This window comes from Hippopotamus amphibius, chromosome 2 (assembly GCF_030028045.1).
Source record: "Hippopotamus amphibius kiboko isolate mHipAmp2 chromosome 2, mHipAmp2.hap2, whole genome shotgun sequence".
In the NCBI taxonomy this organism is placed as follows: Eukaryota; Metazoa; Chordata; class Mammalia; order Artiodactyla; family Hippopotamidae; genus Hippopotamus; species Hippopotamus amphibius.
This window is the reverse complement of record NC_080187.1, coordinates 229,313,573-229,335,294: the sequence shown is the minus strand read 5'-3', so window position 1 is coordinate 229,335,294 and position 21,722 is coordinate 229,313,573. Positions and strand designations below refer to the sequence as shown.

The window sequence follows — 21,722 nt, the reverse complement described above, 5'->3', positions numbered from 1 at the left end:
CAGAAGTGTGTGTATATATTTAATATATGGAAATATATTTGCAAGGAAAAAATTCAACATAATACATAAAACGGACAAAAAGGGAGCCAAGTCTAGTGTCAGAAGTGGGAGCGCGACTAGAGCGGCCAGCCCGCTGAGCCTCGGCTAGCCTCACGGTGATTCTCGGCAAGCCAGGGGCACGCCTGCTCCTGGCCGAGCGCGAGAAGGCCGCGGTCCCCGAGGTTAGCCAACGGAGCCTGCAATAACAGGCCCCTCCTGCTCTCGCAGAGCACCGCCAGCATGACGGGGACTGTGCGTGCTAGGTTATTCACCTGAGTGCCTGCCCCTGCCACGCGGCAGAGCCCCACAACCAGAGGCGGTGGGTCTCCACAGGGCAATGACAGGGCACCCCAGTGGAAGCAGGGTCTTTCACTCAACCAGCGCTTTCAGTGGCAGAGCAATGAGCCCCGCGGTCGTTTTGACACGGCTGGCTCCTAAGGCACATTTCTCTAAAGAACAGAGGCTCATTCATGACACGTGACGAAAGCAGTTAGAAGTCTGAGGTTTAAAAACAAAACCTATACTGCTGCTTTTTTTTTTAAGGTGCCACCTTTCATTTGAGAGAAATATGTATTATATAATCTATAACTCTATAATCGGTTTATGGTGAATACATGGTTTCTAGAAGAATTCATCAAATATGGAATCTAAGAGTCTTTTTACGCCACTTTTTTTTGACACTCTTTGCTCTAGACTCCTATACCCCATATGATATAGCAGGGGAAAACAAAACAAAACAGAACAAAACAAACCTGGAGACCTGACTTCTGTTTCTAGCCACATAGCATCTGTCCTCTCTAATCTACGGGTTTTCTCATCTATAGAAAAGAGGAGGCCAGTCTGAAGGGTCTCCAAGCCCTTTCCAGATGTATTATATAATTCTCTGATGATCATTTAAAATAGCAAATAAATAAATAAAACCCTGTTATACAATTTTGTTCAAAGCATGAGGGAGAAGATGCTAATTCCATCCTGAGTACTTCTCCCGCTTCTCTTTCCCTTTCCTCCACAGAAGGCACTCCATCCTGCAGTTTACCACAGTGACGGCCCTATCTCTGGTCGAGAGCCTCCAGCCCACCTTCTATTTTCTGGGGCACCTGCCTCTGAGTCCAGGACACCCCCCGGCTAAGGAGAGGCCCCTCCCGCGGCAGCTCACCAGAGTGTCCGTTCAGCTTCCGGGACAGAAGCATGTCCTCCGTGATGTAGATGCACATGTCTGGGCTGACTTCCAGGGACTCTTCATTCATCCTCTCCAGGTCCCTGGGGTCATCCACCAGCATCTCTATCTCTGACAGAGAAGGAAGAGACATTTAGTGACATAAGGGGAAATGGCCACTGTAATTCACAGCCACACCTTGAGGGAGGAGATGTCATTGTTCATCTTTAAAAATAAATTTGCTAATGAGACTCCACAATAGGAAACTCTAGCAGCAATTCTCAACCAGCTGCTGCTTCTCTTTTCCACAGGACTGCTGTGTTATCTGCACGTCTGCTAATGCCACTGTTTGACTGTCAATTATTTCTTCTCTTTAAGAAAAAAGAAAAGCTCTACTAGCATGCTGTGAGGACAAAGGGCCACTGTGGACGGACGGGTCACTTGCCTCACGCCAAAGCGACCGCTGACAGACACAATGAGCAGTTCACGAGGCGCACCTTCCACACCTGCCTTCTCTCGCAGCACTTAGCAACTCGATTTGAGATCCGCGTGAATCCTACGGTAAGCACGCATACGCTCTGCGTCCTCCTGAATGGAGTCAGTGTATCTTTTCCCCCAACCTCAATGCTATAGCAATTATCTGAGACAGGAAAATAATAAAGAAAGATGCACACAGATGCTAAGTTTGGCTGATACAGGCGACAGGTCTCATCTCCTTTACAGAGGTAAACCACCAAACACTGTGTTTCTTTCCTGTCTATTTCTTTCCTGTCTATTCTATTCTACAGAACCATATTCATTCTACAGAACCACTAGTGGAAAAAACCTTGGAGAGAAAACGCAGAGAGTCCCTGACGGCGGGTCCGCACGGTTAGGTCTGGGGGCCCGGGGGGCGGGTTACCATCGTCCTGCGAATCCTCCTCCAGGCGGTCCTTGCCCCCGCTCTCCACCCCGGAGGTGTGGGAGCTGCCGTGGCTGGTCGTGGAACTGCAGGTCTTCAGCTTGCGGTGCACGGCGCTGCCGGGGCAGGCGTCCTCGGGGCCCACGTCCCGGGCCTTGGTGTCGGCCTCGATGCCCGAGGTGTGGGAGCTGCCGTGGCTGGCTGTGGAGTGCCGGGACAGGCGCTTGTGCTTCCCGCTGCCCGCGCTGCTCCCGCTGGCCCGGGACCGCTTCTCCAGCTGGTCCATGTCCAGGTCCAGGTTGTCGCTGATGTACGATTCCCGGTACTGCTTCTTCTCTGCGTGTGAGGAACACAGCTCGTCACGACATTCAACCCAGACAGGAGGAGCGGCTGCTCGGCTCGGGGCAGCCACTGGGCCAAGAACAAGTACAGTTTTACAGTCAGAAGTAAGCGGTTGGAATGCGCTGACAATTCTCATAGGAGCTCAATTTAAGAAGACTGCAAAATGAATAAAAACCGGTACAACCAGAGCTGAGTTTTAAAGCTTCAAACCCCATGGAAGAATGCTACTCAACGTGTAAGAGGGCAGATCACTTCTTGTCTGCAAACTGTTACTGGTTCACAGTGGCGTAAGTTTAGGAATTGGGAATAAACATTTAGAAACTTTTAGAGGGATCTGACATTGCCAGGACATCCACTAATGTGATTTCGAACTTGGCAAAAGTATCAGTCCACAGTGGATTAGAAGTTTTTAAAAATCTGGTCCTTCCCCGCAGACAATTTCAGAAGCACTGCTATAGAAACGGTTTAATAAATATACTAATTGCTTTTCGTTTGATTTGTTCGTCTGTTCAGTTTGGTCCACTGTTAGCTTAGCTCTAACTGTTGAAGATGATTTAAAAGAAAACTATTCTTCTGAGAATTTTTTTCATTCTAGAATTTAGATTTCCACAGATAAAGACTGCTTTTCTCCACTGAGGCTGAATTGGTGGGGCTTTACCATCTATTGAGAACACGCAGTAATCGCTACTGGTTTGACGATTTATACCCATGAGCCCCTGACTGATAAAACTGTCCTTTGATTTAGCATGTCGGTGTAGCTCTGTAACGTAGTCAAAGACACAATGTTGGAAAGTCCCTTTTATCAAATGCTGAACTAACCCTTACACAAAGGCTCAAAGTTACAACTGAGCTACAGGTGTGCAACGGATACAAACTTAATATTTCTGTGCTTCCGCTCAGAAATTTAAAACAAAGAAATAGTTTACCTGCCTTGTATTTTTAATAGTAGTGAGAAATAACACATTAGAACCATGTTAAAAACAGAGAGTGCATTTGGGGAGTGTGAAATGGATATTATCTCAGAGACTGCTAACTACTAGACTGACTAGGTTCTCAAGGGCCTGCTAATGGGATTTAATTGCCTTGTCTCTTGGTTAAGTAAAAATACGTGCACTCTTGATTGTCTGAATCCGGCCGGGAAGTATAATCACCACAGCTCCCCAGAGAGGCAATGAACATCAGCAGAAGGAGAAGATTCGCATTCCAGGATGCAAAGTGGAAAAAACACTTGGAGGAGGTTGTGTGTACATTTCCGGGCTTCAGCCCTTTCATATACATTCTAAGGAATCGAGCTGAAACACAAAGGTGAGCGTGTGTAGCCACACAGAGACGGACAGGAACTGGACACCAGGGCCTAACACACACATGACTGCAACAAAAGTACATCCACCTACAGCCCATCTTGTTAGGGCCAGACTGGTGCTGATGAGTCCTGTTCTCTGAAGGCAACAGGAGTCGAGATGAAGATGCACAGCTAAAGAGGTCTGCAAAGTTCTCATACACGCTATTCACTGTAGTTTCAATACAAGAGCCGTGCAGCCCCTTGGAAGGGTAGAAAGTGAAGAAAAAGTAAAAAAAAAAAAAAAAAAAAAAAGTCCTACGGAATGTTCTCATTCTAAGAACAATCGAGAATTATAGAAAATAATTTAAAAGCTTTTCTCTGCCTTTACAAACAGCTCTTCTACTCCCAAGTTTCTGACAGATTTGGAGTCACCTGCCATTATTCTCTACGCGTAAGCACAGTCACTAGAAGACCAGCACGTCGCCAGCTTGTTTCCTAGGAGCCCAGCACAAGCTACTTCCTGTCAACGTGTCAGCGCAGCCTTGCTGTTCCATGTGCTGGCTTCTGTTCCTGCTTTATCTCTTAGAGCCTCTGCAAACATTTAAGAAGCTTTGCACCACTTGGTTACAGAATGAGGGAAGTGTTGAAGTAATTCTGAAATTTATTCTAAGAGATGCAAAATGTAACCTCTCACCCTGGTAATCACTGGTGTCGATACTGCAAATAATCAGTGTGTCCGTGTTCTGTTTGTGCCCTCTGTTGTGAAAGTCCACAGACCACCACCATTTTCACACGTTATTGTGGAACATGATGCAGTCAATGTGTCCTCTTGACATACGGCCTAAGAATAAGCCCTAGCTATTGAATAAAGCTGAGCTGAAGAAAATGTTTAATGACAGAAAGCATTTTTTAAATACCATAGGATTCCTGGGATCATTTTCACCATAAAAATGCAAAAATAATGTTTCAGACAAGGCGACTCCAGATGAAATTTAATTAAGAAAAATAAAGATTCTTTTCATGCTGTGATTTTGGCTAATGTTAACAGCTTTTTTTTGGTTTAAAATGACGGAGTCCTTACTTGTGGGTGAGATAACTGGATTTAGGCCAAGGTTAGTCCAAAGAAACTTAGTTTCAGGTTTTCTTCAGATCGGGAGGGATTTCTAAGCAGAGCAAACTAAAGATACGGAAGAAAAAAAAGAAAAGCCATCCCCACAAAACCTATCTACACGCATCCAAGTAAAAGATCCAATCTGCACCTTTATCATTCCCTCGTTGGCCCTGCTCACACAAGCCCTCAAATGCACTAGGCACTACGCTTGATAACAAAGCCCTCCCTCTTAAGAACTCATCATTCTTTGTCATTCTGCTCTAGAACCTATAGGGGAAGTTCATTAATTCTTTCAGGATCTACGGGGCTCCTGTTAAGGTCACCTAAACATTTTACTAAAATGCTGCTGGCAGAGAACTGCTGGATAAATGATGTTCCCAAGCTGGCCATCTAGGAACGAAGCCAACTTGGCAAATGATGGGCTCTGCACCTGAGTCACCTCTTCTCACAAGCCTCCGTGGCGCGTCTGTCCCACTTAAATTCCTAATCTTCATGTCAACGGCAGAGAGGGACATGCATTTGTTATACTGATGAGTCACTGTGTGGAAGAACTGGCAGTCTGGCAGCAGGGGCAGCCAATACGCCTGACAGTGAGGACAACTCTCTCCGAAGACAGATGCAGCTTGGTGGTGGGCAGCAGAAAACGATTCACGTTCCAATCATCACTTAAATTACAAGGGCATCTCCAAACTGGGTCTCGTTTAGATTGAGAGACAGCTTTCGAGAGAAAGCAATCAGATGCAAACCTCTGTAAAGTCTTCTGTTTGCTGAGAGAGGACAGGTACTCGTCTCGTCTCGTCTCTGCAGGAAAAGTGAGGTCTGAGAGGTGAAAATTTGCTTCTGACGTGGACCTAGGATATGAACCTGCATCTAACGTTCACGCAAAGACCCCAAATCAAATCTAACAGAATTACCAAGAACGACGACAACATGAGCGTGCAAGAAAACAGAAGACATTAAAAAACCAAATATGCGGAGCAGCATTTGGGGGATTAGAAGCTGGAGTGTGCTGAATGGAGTCACGACAGGAGATAAAGAGCTAACCATCAGGTTAACGCCGTCCATGTGATACCTGCAGCTAGAAGCCCCCATCCCTGTCTTCCTCTGTTCACCACGACTCGGCCCCTGTTCAGGGAACAGAACGCGGAAGCCCCCAATGCACTGCTCTACTCTGTGTCTCCGCAAAGCCCCCACAGGACTGGCTGACAAGATCCTCAACTGTAAACTTTTCTTTCCTTTGTTTGTCTTTCTTGCTGAGCCAGACGTGGGGCCTCCCACGAGTCAACAAGAGGCTGGAGACATTCTGTGACCCACCTTTATTGTCCCTCTAACCCAAGGAATAATCGCCCTGGAAGGAATTCCAGATAGCCTGTGGATAACAGCACCCGGCTGGACCAGCGTGTAAACAAAGCTCTGAGATGCAGATAAAAGTGGATAGGCAGATAAACCTTGGCCTGCACCTTCACGCGATGGCCTTCTGCAAGGATTTTCAAGCCAAGTGTGGGGAGACTTTGGAGAGAGGGTTTTCTGGGGTAGCCAAAGAGCGTGGATCATCTCGGGCACACGGATGAGCACCGCGGGAAGCGGGCCTTCCGGGGCAGCGCTGAGATGGGGACACTGCGAACCGCCCAGTTCTCGGCAGCCGCCGGGCAGGGGGCGCCGGGGGCAGAGCCCCACCTGCTCCCCACCCGGGGCCCCGCGGCACCCTCGCCCGCCCCCGCCCGGGGCCCGGCGGCACCTTCGCTCTCCTCCAGCCTCCGGACGTGGCGCAGGACAGGCTGCAGGTTCATGTAGAGGCGGTGGCTGCTGCTCAGGAGCTGCAGGAGGTGCCTGGAGCGCGAGGGGCAGCCCGTGTAGTAGGTGAGCTTCCTGGCCGAGGGCAAGCCGTCCGGCAAGATCTCAAACTTCTTCCCCTGCGGAGGGAAGGCACGGCTCAGACCCGGAAGGGACGTCCCGACGGGCCGAGGTCCCCTTCCTTTTCTGGTTAGTAAGGAAAGCTACAGGCTCAGAAACAGATGTGTAAAGCTCCATCCAAACTTCCCTGAGGGACAGATCACCGTTTTCCCTTTCAAAAATGCCACAGGACAGAGGACCACCAGAGATGCAGAGAGGCGCCTAGCCAGGGTCTTCTGCTTCCAACTTTGGTTTCTCTGACTGGCCAGGCCATCGACATAGTGGAGAAGAGAAGGGCCCGGCACGAACGCATACTCAAATGTAATCCCAACACCCTAGCTCAGGACACAAGACAACACTTTCCAGAAGGGGAATGCATTCAAATATTGGTTGAACACTTACAGTGCACCGAACACTCTGCTAGGCCCTGAGAAAGGAGCAGCACACGAGGCAAGGTCCCTCCCCTCGTGTCACTACCCTCTGGTGGGAGAGATGTTAAACACACACACACAATATTTACAGCCTATGATAAGTTCTGGGATGGAAATAAACAAGGAGTTATGATAGCGGACAATAAAGGATATCTGCTTAGGGTTTGGGGAAAATGAAAACCTCTCTAGGTGGACGAAAGAGGGAGCTGGAAGCCAGAGGGACAGCTGGAGGGATGAGACAGGAAGGAGAGAGAAGAGATGGAAACAGTGCACCTATCTCTCGGTCCGTAAGGGAATCTCACTCATCAGGTTTGGGATCGTGAACACAGAGTTCTAAGCTGAGGGTGAGGGTCTGGGGAAGTTCCTTTCAGTTACAGAAGGCTATGAGTTCCTTTTACTCTCCTGACAGCGAGCAGGGCAGCAGGACTACAGAAAGGAGCATTCCAGACACGCTGACTCTCAGCCGGAGACGACAGGGAAAGCGAAGAGGGAGACGTGTCTTGACGACACACTTGAAGTCAGCCCAAAGCAACACGAGTTTGTGTAACTCAGACGGGGATGGAATTTCTTACCTCGGGTTTCCATTTTAAAAGGAACCACCACCGGGTCTGAATGCCAGAATGCTTACAACCCACATCTACTCAGCACTAAGCTCGTGTTAACTCACGTAAACCTCACAAGGCGATGGTGGGGGGGTCAATGATCCCCATTTTGGAACGAAGGAACCAAGGCACAGAGATGTGAAGTGATCTGCCCAAGATCACACAACTCGGCAGGGCAGGGCTGGCTGCAGGCAGCAGCACGGGATGTTTGCTAAAACGGATTCCCGGTCTCTGACCCAGACCTACGGAGTCGAACGTCTCCTGGGCGAGGAGGATGAGGCCCAGACGTCTAGGCAAGCTCCTCAGCTGAGGGGGATGCACAAGTAGATGCAGGAGCCACCGGGGCAGCCTCAAGAAATTCAGTTTCTAGACGTGCGTTTCATGACTACTCAACTGGGGACATGAGGGGGACCTGGGGTGCTGAGATGCACGTTTACACGCAGCTCTACTCCTTCCACAAGAGCCCGAGTGAGCGCGCCAGTGAGGAGGAGGCAGGTCAGCCCCACTGAATGTATGAGTGAAGTCAGACTGCACTGTGCCCGAGTAATTAAAGTCGTGTAAAGTCGAAAACAGGTCTTTTAACTCCCAGGGCAGTGTGGAGTCGGTGCCTATGTGCTATGTGGCAATACAGCCCTTGATGTATATAGGCCACCTTCCTGATGGAGAGACGCACACGCGTCCTAACCCTTATCTTCCTCCTTTCTTTGTGTATGTTTTCTAATAATTTATGAACAAAGCGAAACTATGAATTTTAATGACCACTAGAAATAATTAAACTGTAATTCTTTGAACCCTCCCCCGAAATGGATACAGCTGGAAAAACAGTGAAACAGCTGGGAAAAATCAAGCATTTGCTCAATAAAAGAAAACGTATCATTTTCAATAATCTAAAAATAAACGTATTTTTCCTGTTAAGAATTGTAGTCCTTTCTTTATAATGATGAATTTCAACAGACAGATATTAATAGAAACATCTTTTTATATCACCCTTTATTCTCTGCTTAGGGGAAGTTAACTTCCAAAAGAACTGGCCAACCCCCATGCTAAGAGTAATTTACCCTTTGATTACAGCTTTCTGTTTTCTAATCCCTCTGCTGTATGTTTTTTAAAATACTTCTGTCGGATGAATTCATCTTGAACTTCTCCCATTACATTTCTTCCGCAACTAGAGTAGCTTTAGGTAGAGTAGTGGGGACCAGACACACAAATTAAAATTAGTAATTTCTTTTACTATAAGACTCTGTGATTTTAGGTTCACTACCGAAAAATGGCAATTACAGCATATGCATAAGAATATAAGAAAGCCAACTATTTCCATCTTCAATTCTGAGAAAATGTCTTTTGTGCCTGAAACAATATTTTGTTTAAAAAACAAAACAAAACAAAAAACAAAAGTCCACAAAAACAAACAACTGAGTATTTTAGTTAGTTATTTTAAACTTACCACAAACACCAACTTTCCAACATTGGTCCAAGGGAAATCATAAAGTAACTGTTTCTCTTCATCTAAATTCTGTGGAAAGAATTACAAGAGTTACTTACAACTCTTATAAGTAATGCACATAGAGTTACTGAGGAAACTGACAGATACTCTAAAATAGCTCTAACTTCTTTCCCAGAAAACTAAAATACAGTGATTAAAATCTGAAAGAGGTCCCCAGCTCCCTCCGGAGACACGCACACAGTAATTAAGAGAGGAGGCACACAGTTCTGTCGCTTTTGGTTCCTGAGTGACTGTTAACAGGCCTTTTCAAGGCAATCTTTTCCCTTCTGGCCCATCCCTTAATTTAAATAAAAAGTCCAGAAGACTCAGGCACTCAAGAGACGAGATAAGGCACGCAGACTGTCATAACTGGATATTCTGCCTATATCATAGATAAGGCATCTTTATGTCCTCCCGGGCCTCACAGAGGGAGGCATTTCTTTCCCAGGCGGATGGCTGGAGGAGAACACCATCCCACCTGCAAAAGGATGGCAGGGACTATTTACTCGAGGGACAAGTTTTAGCAGAAAGTATAACAGATGTTAAAGCGTCTGGTCAGGCCCTGTGTTAAAAAGTCATTTCTTCCTTCCACAGTTGCAGATGCACCAGATGATAAGAAAAAGAATATTAAAAATTAATGACACAGACAAATGTCTGGATATTAATGATCTTTCTGCGAGTGATGGACGCTGGCCAATCTGGTTTGCTGCTCTCTGTTCTCGAGGACGTATTAGTGTCAAGGATGGGACCGCTTCGTCTAGCCCTCGTCACCTGCAGCCGTGCTAGACAAACAGGAAGCAATGACCAGTCAACGGCTGGAAACGGACCAGTGAGCCTATCGCAGGACCAGGCAGGCACACGGTCCGAGTAAGACACAGTGGATACCAATTGACACTTACTTCTCATTAACTAACCTGAAAAATCTGTATTCCCCGCATGGTCAACCCAAGGGTCAGAGAAGCTTCAATCTCCCTTTTATCCTGTAGGAATAAAATTGTATGAAAAAGTCTATTTTTCTTCTATAATGAACAATTCAGCACCAAAGAAATGAACCAAAGACATATTTCAGGATTAGAAAGGTTTTGACTTAAAATAACTTTGCTTGGCTTTCTTCATCCCTTGTTTTCTATAAGATTTAAGAAAATCATGGGCACATATTAAATCAATAATGGTATTTTCTACTTTTTAAATCCCTGAGATTTCAAAGTTTTAGTGTTTTTACTATGTTATATATACTTTCATATCTGACAATATTCTAAATACTTGCGTTACTGAGAACTCCAATAAGCGAGACTATTTTGCTGCTTTTACATCATTTTTTTTTTTTTTTTTTTTTTTTTTTTTGTGGCACACGGGCTTAGTTGCTCCGCGGCATGTGGGATCTTCCTGGAGCTGGGATCGAACCCATGACCTCTGCATTGGCAGGCGGATTCTTAACCACTGCGCCACCTAGGAAGCCCTACATCATTTTTTTAACCTTTGATCTTATGCTTAATCTTTCCTCAGATGTTAGAATCTTGAATACAATGTCATAGTTATGTTCTGAGGTACAACAGACTTTACGTGTTTAAAACTGGTTAAATCTCCCAACTCTGAAACCAAAATTAGAGGTAAGCCTGAATAGTTAATGCTCTCTCATGAAGACAGCTAATAAAGCTATAAAAGTTTTATATTCAGTTCGTCTGGGGAAAAAAATACTTATTTCTAAGAAGTTCAATTATCACTTGCCAATATGATATACATTCTACCAGCTAAACCATAAACTAAAAAAAAAAGGAAAACAAAAAACAAAAACACTACAAGTAAATGGGAGAGAAATTGTACAATTAAGAATGTATTCTGAGCTCGGCCACATCTTGTAAGTACCCATCTGTAACAAGTGGATATAATGTATAAAGTTCAAAACAGAAAATAAACTTGCTAAGTCAAATATTTGCATTACTACATTTCTCAATAAAAACAATAAACGAGGACACGCAGACCTTTATTACATTTAGCGCCAGTTTCTGCATGATCATGGAAAGAAATATTTTTAGAAAATGCACCCTAATCTAGCACAGTAAAGAGAGGCCACAGCCTATTTTCACTGCTGGGGCTGCTTCTTCCCTCACTAATATTCTTCACATCAAGAAAGGCACATACAGTACAGGTTGAACAGGAGAAACCAATCCATCACTGTGAGTTGAGACCAATTTCCCTTTCAAGGCTGCTCTGACTGCTTCCTGAAATAAGACTGTGCTCATGAAAATGCTGGTTGTGTGTGTACGAGGTCTGGATTACCGGGAAAGAGGCACAGAAGGTTTTTTTGGTGTGTGTTGTTGTTCTTGTTTTAAGTTTCCTGTCTTCTGTTTCCATTTTATAAGCAGGCCTTAGACGAAGCAGTTTTAATGGTGGCCACCTGATTTTTTTACAGAATGAAAATTCTGCCCATAAGGAAAAAATACCTATTTCCCCACCTCATTCCGTTCATCAGTTTTAGTTACCTTGTTTTAAGCAGACCAGAGTGATTTTTCTATGCCATGTAAAAGTAGCACTCTTAAAGCAAATTGAAAGATGAACTTTTATATAAAGGATGAACTGGAGATTTCTACTTCACTAAAGGATTCTTCATGGAATTCTTTAAAATACCAAAGCTTCCCTAGCAAATAAAAAGCAAGCAGTATTTACTGAGCACTGACTAGTGTGCCAGGCACTCCAGCTGGTTATTTCAGACTCAGCATCTTGCTGAACCTTCCCCAGCTGTGTTAAGTGCGGGATCATCCCCCTCACAGACGCCCAGGACTTCGCGAATGTCGCCTAGGACCCCAGCAAGAGCGAGTGCAGATGCAGGGTTTCTAACTGATAATCTGATTCCACAGCACACGCTCTCTGACACGTCATTCGTACTGCTAATACATTTTAAAATACACACTTATTGTCAGAAACGTCATTTATTTGCATTTTCTCATATAAAGTGAGGTGTCACGAACTCAATCTTCTAGGAATTCAGCTGAAGAGATCTTGTGGACCTCCGTGCCTTTCAGAGATGGTAACGCATGAACAATGCATCTCTTGGGCACGAAAGAGAAGAACAAACCCTTTGCTCTCTTTTTAAGTTTTTTTGAACCAGCCAGGAAAATCACCCAGCAATACATCCAAACTATGGTCTAGTCTCGAGTGGTCTAGTTATGCTAACCGTATCAAGGAAGGTGTAGAAGACACAGTAAACCTAATAATAACGATGAGAATGGTAACCGCAACACATTTAGCTTCACGGAACACGTGCTGGGCACTGTTTTAGGCACCTTTCACCCACTAATTCCTTTGGTCTTCTATAAACCCGTGCTGGGCACTGTTTTAGGCACCTCTCACCCACTAATTCCTTTGGTCTTCTACAAACCTCGTGTGTGTTGGGTAGGTATGTCACCATCCCCGTTTATCTGCAGGGAAACTAAAGCACAGAGAGGCTAAGTCCATGCCTAAGGTCACACAGCAAGGGCTGAAGCTGGGATTTACTCCCAGCAAGGCAGGCCCGACAGACCACACTCTGAACCACCTCGTCCTATTTGGTTGGAGAATAAATATACCTTGGAATACAGAAGCAGGAATTCAAGGGTTCCTGCCACGGAAGTGATACTTGTGAAACAGGGAGAGGAGTGGGGAGGAGGAGGGAGAGAGAAGACGGGACGTGATAAATAGCACTGCCAGTGATGCCCCGCAGAGCCTGCTGCAGTTATTATCTGGATTTGGGTATGTGACCTCTGACCCAGGATGGACAAATGAGGCTAGAGACACAAGAGCACGAAACACAAGGACGCGGGACAGAGACAGGAACAAACGTCAGAGTGAGAGCAGCACGGAGGTCAGTGGTGTAGGCACACGGGCTCGTGCCAGACGGCCCCGGGCTGAACCACGGCTCTGCCTAGTGCTGTGATCTTTGGTGTATCCTGGTCTGTAAAATGAAGACTACAGTCCTATCTCATCGTTATGAGGATTTTTTAAAAAGGATAAGTACACAGTGGCCCTGTAAACACAACACTCCATCAACGCCAGGTGCCGTGGCGATGTCCTCACTACCAACGACACGAGGCAGGCACGGCTTCCCTTCCAGGAGTATTAAAAACTCCCCATCAGACAAGCTGCAAATGTCACTCCCCAAGGCAGAAATGCAGGTTTGGGAAAGAGAAAAACAACTATGTCATAATCACTGAAAAGCCGGATGCACAATTTACAGCCACTTGTTATCTCAATGTTAAAACCTTTAAAAAGACTCCACTCTGCTCCCAGGACCCAGGAAAAGCATCACTGACGCCAAGACTGACCAACGATGACATGCAGCGGCTCAAATGAAACTCTTTTAAAAGCCCCTTAAGAAAAAACTAAAATGACAGCTTTAAGTAAAAGCGTCTCCTGATCAGGGAGGTATGGCAGCAGACTTGCTGCAGTTCTGTACCTTATACAATCTGTAGTAATGAACAGCAACGTCATCCAGCCGGACGGCCTCTTTGATATATTTAAGATGAGCCTCGGAAGCTGTCAGTGCAAACTGATCTTTGTGCATGTTTGGAATGTGCTTCAGGATGTAGTCCTTCCCTCTCTTGGAAACAACCTGTTGGAACACAACGGGAGCACAAGGCAACATCTGTTGAAGGGATGCAAATACCACCCTCGCCCCCCAAACCATCAAAACATGAGAACCGAAAATAGGCCACGTAAACTGGCTGATCTCCGTCAGAAAATTCCCACACTTTTTCTTTTTCTGACCATCTGTTATGTTACTAGGCTGAATCGGCTAATACTAGAAGCTACAGAGTCCATGTAGCTGTAGTACTCCACGTCTAAGAAGAAAAATCACAAGAAATGGGAAAAATATGTTCTCTCGCCTTTAAAATCACCAACAAAGAAAAACCATGCAAACGTGCACCATTTTGTCCACCTCATTATTTATACTCGCAGAATTACTGGCACCTTGAGATGCAGCCACTGTCAGCACAACTTCAGGTTCTGGATCCTACTGAACTCTTCTAGATTACAGCCACAGAGTGGGAGGTCCTAAATGTTAATCCAGAGAAAGCAGGGCACTGCGAGGAATTCTCAGAAACTGTCTGGTTTTTGCCTAAGAGGCTGAGATGAACACTCTATTCGGACGCTTACGAGAAAACACTTTCACTCAAACATTCATTACAATTCACTGTGACTTCGGCTTTCATTGGACAGTAGTCGAAGCTTTTAGATACCAAGAATATATAGTATCCAGTAGCTGCAGGTTCAAAGAAAGGTGTCGATACGTTAAACGTCTGATTCCATGAAGACTATAAAATATGGAAAGAATTATGCAAAGTGAACACAAAGCAGCTTAGTGCTTAAAATGACCAGAATGTTGACATTGGAGAATTTTTAGTTTTACCATTGTTTTTATAGTTTCTGATGTTTTGCTTCTTCCTATAAATATTTTAAGGATAATTAAACATGAATTATCGGCTAATAAATCACGTTTTGCTGAGAACTCAAGTTGCAGATTTTTCTTTCTAGGCCCCTTTTACGTGGAGACCATCTACATCAGAACTTGTCAACCATCTTCAGGTCAACGAACCCCTAGAAAACAGTATTTGTAAGGACAATGAAGCAGGCGGTTGTGGTGAGCGGCAGGGTCGAGGAAGCTGGTCATCTCAGCACCCTGGACGCCAGGGCGCACCAACCGGGAAGCTCTGCTTTAACGACCAAGAGCCAGTGAGCACCTGCTGATAACTAGGGGATGTAAGCACAGGTTGATCCTGGTCCGACAGACACTGCTGTGTCATAGCCTGACATCTTCGGTAGGTTTTCTTCAACAGCTGAAGCACTGCCAGCTAGGAAACAAGAGCTTATACTGAGCCCCGCAGTGTGAGATGCTGAAGAAACAGAAAAGGTGCCATTTGCGCCTGTCCTTTAGAATATGTGAAGAGACACCTAGATTACTGGGCACAAGAGACAAACAGAGCATTCAAAAATACTACTTATGTTCAGGGTCTTACTGAACCCAGAGGAGGGGCCCCGGGCACCGAGACAGTCTGCCCTGGGAACCACACCTGAGCAGAGGAGCCAGGGAAAACAGGCAGAAGCCTCACCAGCTATGGGAGCTGCAGACAGAAAGGCCCAAAGCGTGAAACAGCACAGCGGGTGCGGAGGCAGGAGCTGCTGGGTGTCGGCAGAGCACAGCACACAAGGCGCAGAGCGACCAGAGAGGAAGCCGGAAAGGCTGGCAGGGACGCTGCGCTGGGAAGCTCCTAGGTCATGCCTGGGAGCCTGGGCTTCCCTCCGCAGGTGAAGGTTTAAATCAGAAGCAAAATCAAGTCCTCCACGAGCTGTGAGTAAAGCCTGAAGCAGGGACAGGCGTCTGCAGGAGTGGTCCTCGAGCTGCTGCCGGGGGAACGGGAGGAACCAGGGCGGGGAGGAGACGCGGTACCATGTAGCAAGTTAACAGCAACAAACACACAGGAGAATTTTCTCTCTTAAGCTGGGTGATGGGGAATCAAGGGTTTACGTCAGAGGATGTCCTCGTTAGCTGGATGGGGCAGGGAGAAAGAAGGGTGATAGGAAGAGCCCCGAGTGACTTAAGTTCCTAGGTGACCAGGTGGATGGCGGTGCCACTGGCTGAGGTCAGGAACAGAGAGGTAGGAACACACAGCACTGAGGTGGGAAGAAGACGAATTTGATCTGGGACATTCTGCGGTGCCTATGGGTAAACGGCTGTCTTACAGACACAGGGGAGACAAACATTCAGGAGGGGCCAGCGCATAGGTTGTTGTAAAAAGCTTTAATTCGGAGGAGAACTCCTGGGACGTGAGTGACTAAGTGTCAAAGGCAGCAGAGAAACTCAGGAAAAGAAGTGAAAAGTCACCACTGGACTTGGCAATTGAACGGTCACTGCTGGCCTTAGGGACAGCACCATGAGTGGAGGGCGTGGTCAGGGAAGAAGGCAGGCGGATGTGGGCTGAGGAAGACACATCGAAGTAAAGAGGCTAAAACATCAAATATGCGTCACTTTTTCAAGAAGCTTTACTGAGAAGGGAAGGCAAGATGGGTAGGTCTTCCTTCCCTGAGGATGGGGAGGTGGGAACCAGAGTATCTTCTGACTTAAGAAGAGTTAGTCTGAGTAGAGGCTGAAGATGCAGAAGAGGGAGATGTCTCAGCAGAGGAAGAATGGGGAGTGACATCAACAGGGTAGGGTGGAGGAGGAACTGCTGGGGCCGTCAGGGCTCAAATGACCCACGTTTTCTTGCTGAAGGAAGGCGGAGGCTCCTCTTTGGGGAATGAAGGAGATGGCTGTCAGAGCAAGCAGTTTGCTTATATTTGTTTTCTCAATACAGGAAAAGCTGTGAACGATCTCACCTTTTAAAGAGTAATGTTTTTCTCCCTTCAGAGGGGGAAAAACGCGACTCGCGTGAAGAATAAACCAGAAGGTCAAGGCCGTGTAAACGCCAAAAGAAGGCTGGCAAATTCCAAGTCCCACCATCTTCAGGATGGACAGCAACCCTCTTCCCCATTACCTACAAGCAGATGGCGTCCATCGAGGGGCTGTGTGTGCCCCGCTCCCAAGTGTGAACCGTGTTTCTGGGCACCACGGAGGGTGTACTGGACACCCGCTACCTGGGTTCTCAGTTCCTGCAGCCGTGTGAGCGGCCACACGACGAACTGCAGACGCGCCAGAGAAAACACTTTAGACTCTGAAAGCAGTGCCTACCCAAGACGGGAAGTAAGCCTCGGGCTCGAAGTATCTCCCGTAGTGCTTGTTCCTTTTGAAGTTCCCAAGATCGGCCTGCAGCGCGAAGGCCGCCAGCAGGAAGTAGGCCTCCTCTCGGAGCACACACTGGGAATGGAGGACTTGTTTTCTCAGGTGCCAGTAATAATAGTATCTCGCTGCTCTGTCACTAGGAGAATAAAAGAAAACAGAACTCACGTTTTGAGGGAACAATCTGAAGGCATGTAAACAGACCCCAGACCCTGCTGGCCGTCTGGGGACAAGAGCCCTTCTGTTCCCGTCCCCCCCCCCCCCACTCACTGGAGAGGGGGAGGTTGTCGCTGATACCTGATTGCTGCCTAACTGCTGTCTCACTGAGGTCGCAGGGAGTCCGGACCCCAAGTCAGACTACCCAGACGGCAAAATAACATGTCCTGAGGCTGACAGCACGTGACTCATTCAGAGAATGGAGAAAGGCCGGAAGCACTCCACTCCGATGTGGTACACACGGCGCTGAGCAAGTATTGGAATAGAAGCCGAGGCATTTGCTGTCTGTATCAAAGTAACTCTGCTACACTGATGCCGCACACGCGACGTAAGTAAGGACACATCTGAGGGGACAATTCTGGTTTTAATGTTATGCTATCCTTTTTCGTTTTGTTTTGCATCTGAGCACATTACAAATACAGTAGGGCCCTTTAAGAGATATTTCTGTTTATATGCCCTACTAGAAGAAAATTTGCCTAACTACAGTTTTTTTTTTCCCTCTAAGAATGAATGAACTAAAAACTCTCCTTAAACCTTTTTTTTTTTTAAATTAAGTGGGTGTTACTGTATGGGTGTGCTTTTACAGGCACATGTAAGAATCATGACAGTCCTCACACATGGAAATCCTCACAGTGTTCTCATAACAGTCCGCCGAGGTCAGTGGTAAACACAGTCCCCACTAAACACACTGAGTAAGAAGTGCTGACTGGGGAAAAGTGCAGTCAAGCTCCAAAATGTTCACAGGCACACGAGACGCCTCTGTGATCAAAGTAAAAATGCAAGAAAAAAGTGTGCGTGTGTGTATTTAATGAGTATTTGCCTCCCTATTATTTTAGGTTGAATGTTTACCTGAGATTAATAGCTCATTAGTCGGTGATAATAAAAACATATGGGTTTACTTTAACCAAGACTATGTTTAAGAATGAAAAGTTTAAAAATAAAGCATTTATATACTTTTTTTCCCCTTGCGACAGAGCACATCTCTGAGAACGTCCTTCTACGATGCTGAGTATGCAGCGTTTGGACGAGCTCATCACTGGGGCGAAGGCAGAAGTACAGGATGAATTAAACACTCCTTAGTCCCGGGGGCTAATTAGTGGCTAAATAATACATTTTCCTTCTTTCCAGCACATTCCATTCCAATTAAGTAAACTGAGTAAAAATTTTATATAAACTGAGAAGAACTAAAAAAGTTTCTCTGCCTTTAAAAACATTCTTTATGGGCTGACATTTTTTACTTTTTAATTTGCATATGGCAATAATGTAAATATTAAGAGCGAATCTCAGATACAACTCCTTAGGCAAATGTAACTTTGTCCCTTTTACATGGGGTTTCTCAAAATTTGAAAGTAAATAAGTAAAACACTGAGTTAACATTTCTAGCATTTTCTATCGGCCAACAAAATCACCTCTGGAACTCTTCCCGCGCTGAATCCTCCTCTACAAATGATAAACGGAGCTTCTGAGCTGGTGAATTCACACACCCGCCTCCAGAAAAAGAATCAACTACCTGCCCCTGCCACGCCGCATCTCAGATTCTCACCGGATGGCTCCACTGGGCGCAATCTTAGCTTTAAAGCTGCTGCCAAGAACAGAAGCAAGACCCCGAAGGGGAAACGAAAGCCAGGCTATCGAAACACACGTGCATTTTTTAGGACAGCGTTCTTGCTGCGGTCCCACTCCCCAACCGCCACCAGAAAAGAATACAAGCCAGGAACCAACTTCTCCACTTTTCACGGAAGGCCTAGTTCTCGCTGAAAGGAAATATCTTTTTGGTGACTGGTTTGTTACTAAAAATGTGGAGCAGAGGAAATGTGGGCTGGTGAGATGCATCATGTTCACCGAGTCTAACATGATCCCTCATTCATTCAACAAGTATTTACTGAGTGTCTACCTCTGTTTTAGGAACGGAAGATACATGCGTGTGTAAAAACCTTTTTTTTTTAATCCCTTCTCTTTCGTATCCTAGCAGGTGGAGACACACACACACACGTGTGTGTGTGCTGTGTTAGATGATGGGTCCTAAGGGAAAATAAAGGTCTGGAGCCCCTCCCCGTGCCCACACCTGATCAGTCGGCCGTTTTCCACGTAGTACTGCACGCGGAAGTGGATGATCATGGGAGGTCCAAACCCGTCAATGCCCTGCACAAAGACACGCGCGAGAAGCCGGTTGCTCGCAGGTACTTCAAAAGTGGGTTTCAAAAACAACAAATACCATTACTTGCAAGATACTTTTTAAACACTGGAAGGTTTGATCTACTTCTAAGGAGCAGGGGCTTGCAGTGGGTAGACAGGTGTCCCGGATGGATGCCAGGTTCATGCAAAAACAGAAGTTTTGTAAGTGTATCTATCCTCATTCCCTGTAATGCCAACGACAGCATACGAGAAGATAAAAATACGTGCCGGTGGACATTTCTAGCTGAGGTCCAGCTCCTCCCTCCGCTCCGCCCCCCGCGGGGACCATTTGCTCCTCACTAGAATGTTCCCCGGTTCCTCTGCCATCCCACAGGCCACATTCTAACATGCTGTTTGTTTATTTAGACGTTCATGTTCCTTACTTTGTGGTTAGCTTTGAAGTCGCCTTCCACTTTACTCCAAGAATTCTTAAATACAAACTGGAGGACTGAGGATTAGACCCTGGGGATTATTACTGATTTGCGAGGGGGATCTTGGAAACACGAAGTAAATTCCCAGTGAATGCTCCCCTATGCAAATGGAAGGCACCGGTTCAAGAAGGTAACAAAATGTCAAATGTAAGGACAGTGAAGGCAGATTTTAAAATGACTAATAATTTCTAGACTCTCAGTTTGGACACCTAATGTGGCCAAAGAAGAGGGACAAATACTTTTTCCACTTCAAAACATTATCCCAAGATTACTGAGAAGTTTTAGCAGATATCCAAAATCTATTGCTACATGCTATAAGCTATTAATACTTCACTAATGTGATATTTTAGAACTTATAATTCATTTCTCTTTCCCAGTCTTTACTGAATAAAGTGCTACGATATTTTTCTAATGTTTAATAGCTAAAATAAACCTTTTAAAAAATCAAAATAATTTTGCTCATAAATGTAATCTCACCCAAGTGACTTCGTATTGTCGTACCTTGCTGGCCTCTTTCTTCCACTCTTTTGGACAATACTTATAAAGCTTTTGTGACAACTCCATATACACATGTTCATTATCTGCACATTAAAAAAAAAAGGACACAAGGCAATAAAGTATAGATTTTTTTTTAAAAGAAATGGGTTTTTCAAAAAAGCCTCAAGATTTGTGAATGTACTCTGAATTCACATATTACCAAGAAAACTCAACAAGATATTAAAAGATAATGTGGGATAGACATTAATGACATTCTTTATGAATTATTTTGCTTTTACAATACACAACACATATTGTTAAAAATATGTTAACATTTAGAAGAAATATTAGATTCCAATTCTAACTTTTACTTAGTTTCTAGGGTCATTATACCTTATAGTTTAACTTCTAACACTGTGGGTGTTACTGGGTCTTAGAAAAACATGCTTTTGTTTGGCTCACAGAGGACTCGTCTCTTAAGTGCAAAGTAATGAAATGGCAGAAACATCATCTTAACTGCTACGGAAGAAATTAGGAAACACTGATGATACCCGACCCATTTCCAAGTGAGGAGCCTGACTCGTGTTTTGTGAAGAACAGTCTTTAAGACCCATGCGCTTTGTGAAGAGAAGTCTCTAAGACTATTCCTTCTCTGTGTTCTCCACATAAAACACAGCATGACAAAAATGATAAAGCATTACTTGCGCTGCCTTTGGGACAGATCTTGTGGGAAGAGGAAAAGAATTTTATGCAAAACAAGAATGAATGCCAAATATTTCTTCAAGGGAATGATGTTCTTAAGATGAATAGAAAATAAGACTGCTAAAAAAACCATGAAAAAAATGGTGTAAACGTGAAAAAACAAGCTGGTAAAACATGTAAAAATTTTCAGAGTTCCCAAACGGACTCTTTTTAAAGAGAGAAATATTTCATGCGAAAAGCCTTCCCATGTTGTACAAAGGTTTCCATCTTTTTTTAAAAAAAGCCCCCGAGAAAAAGGAAAAAAAAAGCTCCCCCCTTTTCCTCTAACCACCACTATGGGGGCATGCTCATGGAACGCTCTGCACACGGATGTACTCATTCTGGAAGAGAAGTGTGTGTCTGACGACTCCAAGGACACCACACTTGACCACGCTGTCACTTGTGACTGACGGGAGTGTGACTGGAAAAGCATCATACGAGAACAGAAGGGTAAAGCTACTCTGTGCCTGTGAATGGCAAATACAAGTCATATATAACCAGTCTGGATGAAAGGGCTAAGGAAGCGGTCCCAGAAACAAGAGGACACGACTAAAATCCACTGAGCAGATCAACGAAAACGACCTCCCATCTCTCCTATGTGACAACGCAACATGAAATGGACGAGGTCAGACCACCTTCCTGGTGAATCTCATTTGTGTTGGACTTGAGCTCCTGTCTGAAGGAGCAATGAG

General features: G+C 45.3%; 1 protein-coding gene across 9 annotated transcripts in view; it reads right to left on the bottom strand.

Annotated features, from left to right (window-relative positions):
* The window catches only part of FRMD6 (FERM domain containing 6), a 225,931-nt gene that overhangs the window by 6,127 nt on the left and 198,082 nt on the right, over positions 1–21,722 (bottom strand). For 8 of the 9 annotated variants that reach the window (XM_057723863.1, XM_057723858.1, XM_057723864.1 and 5 more), the window contains 9 exons: positions 20,290–20,393; positions 19,272–19,348; positions 16,943–17,129; positions 13,673–13,828; positions 10,155–10,220; positions 9,202–9,270; positions 6,570–6,744; positions 2,097–2,432; positions 1,196–1,327 (listed from right to left, as the gene is read on the bottom strand). In XM_057723863.1, coding sequence (XP_057579846.1) covers positions 1,196–1,327; positions 2,097–2,432; positions 6,570–6,744; positions 9,202–9,270; positions 10,155–10,220; positions 13,673–13,828; positions 16,943–17,129; positions 19,272–19,348; positions 20,290–20,393 — 1,302 coding nt within the window. The remainder of the gene's footprint in view (positions 1–1,195; positions 1,328–2,096; positions 2,433–6,569; positions 6,745–9,201; positions 9,271–10,154; positions 10,221–13,672; positions 13,829–16,942; positions 17,130–19,271; positions 19,349–20,289; positions 20,394–21,722) is intronic. The other variant, XM_057723860.1, reaches the window with a different exon arrangement.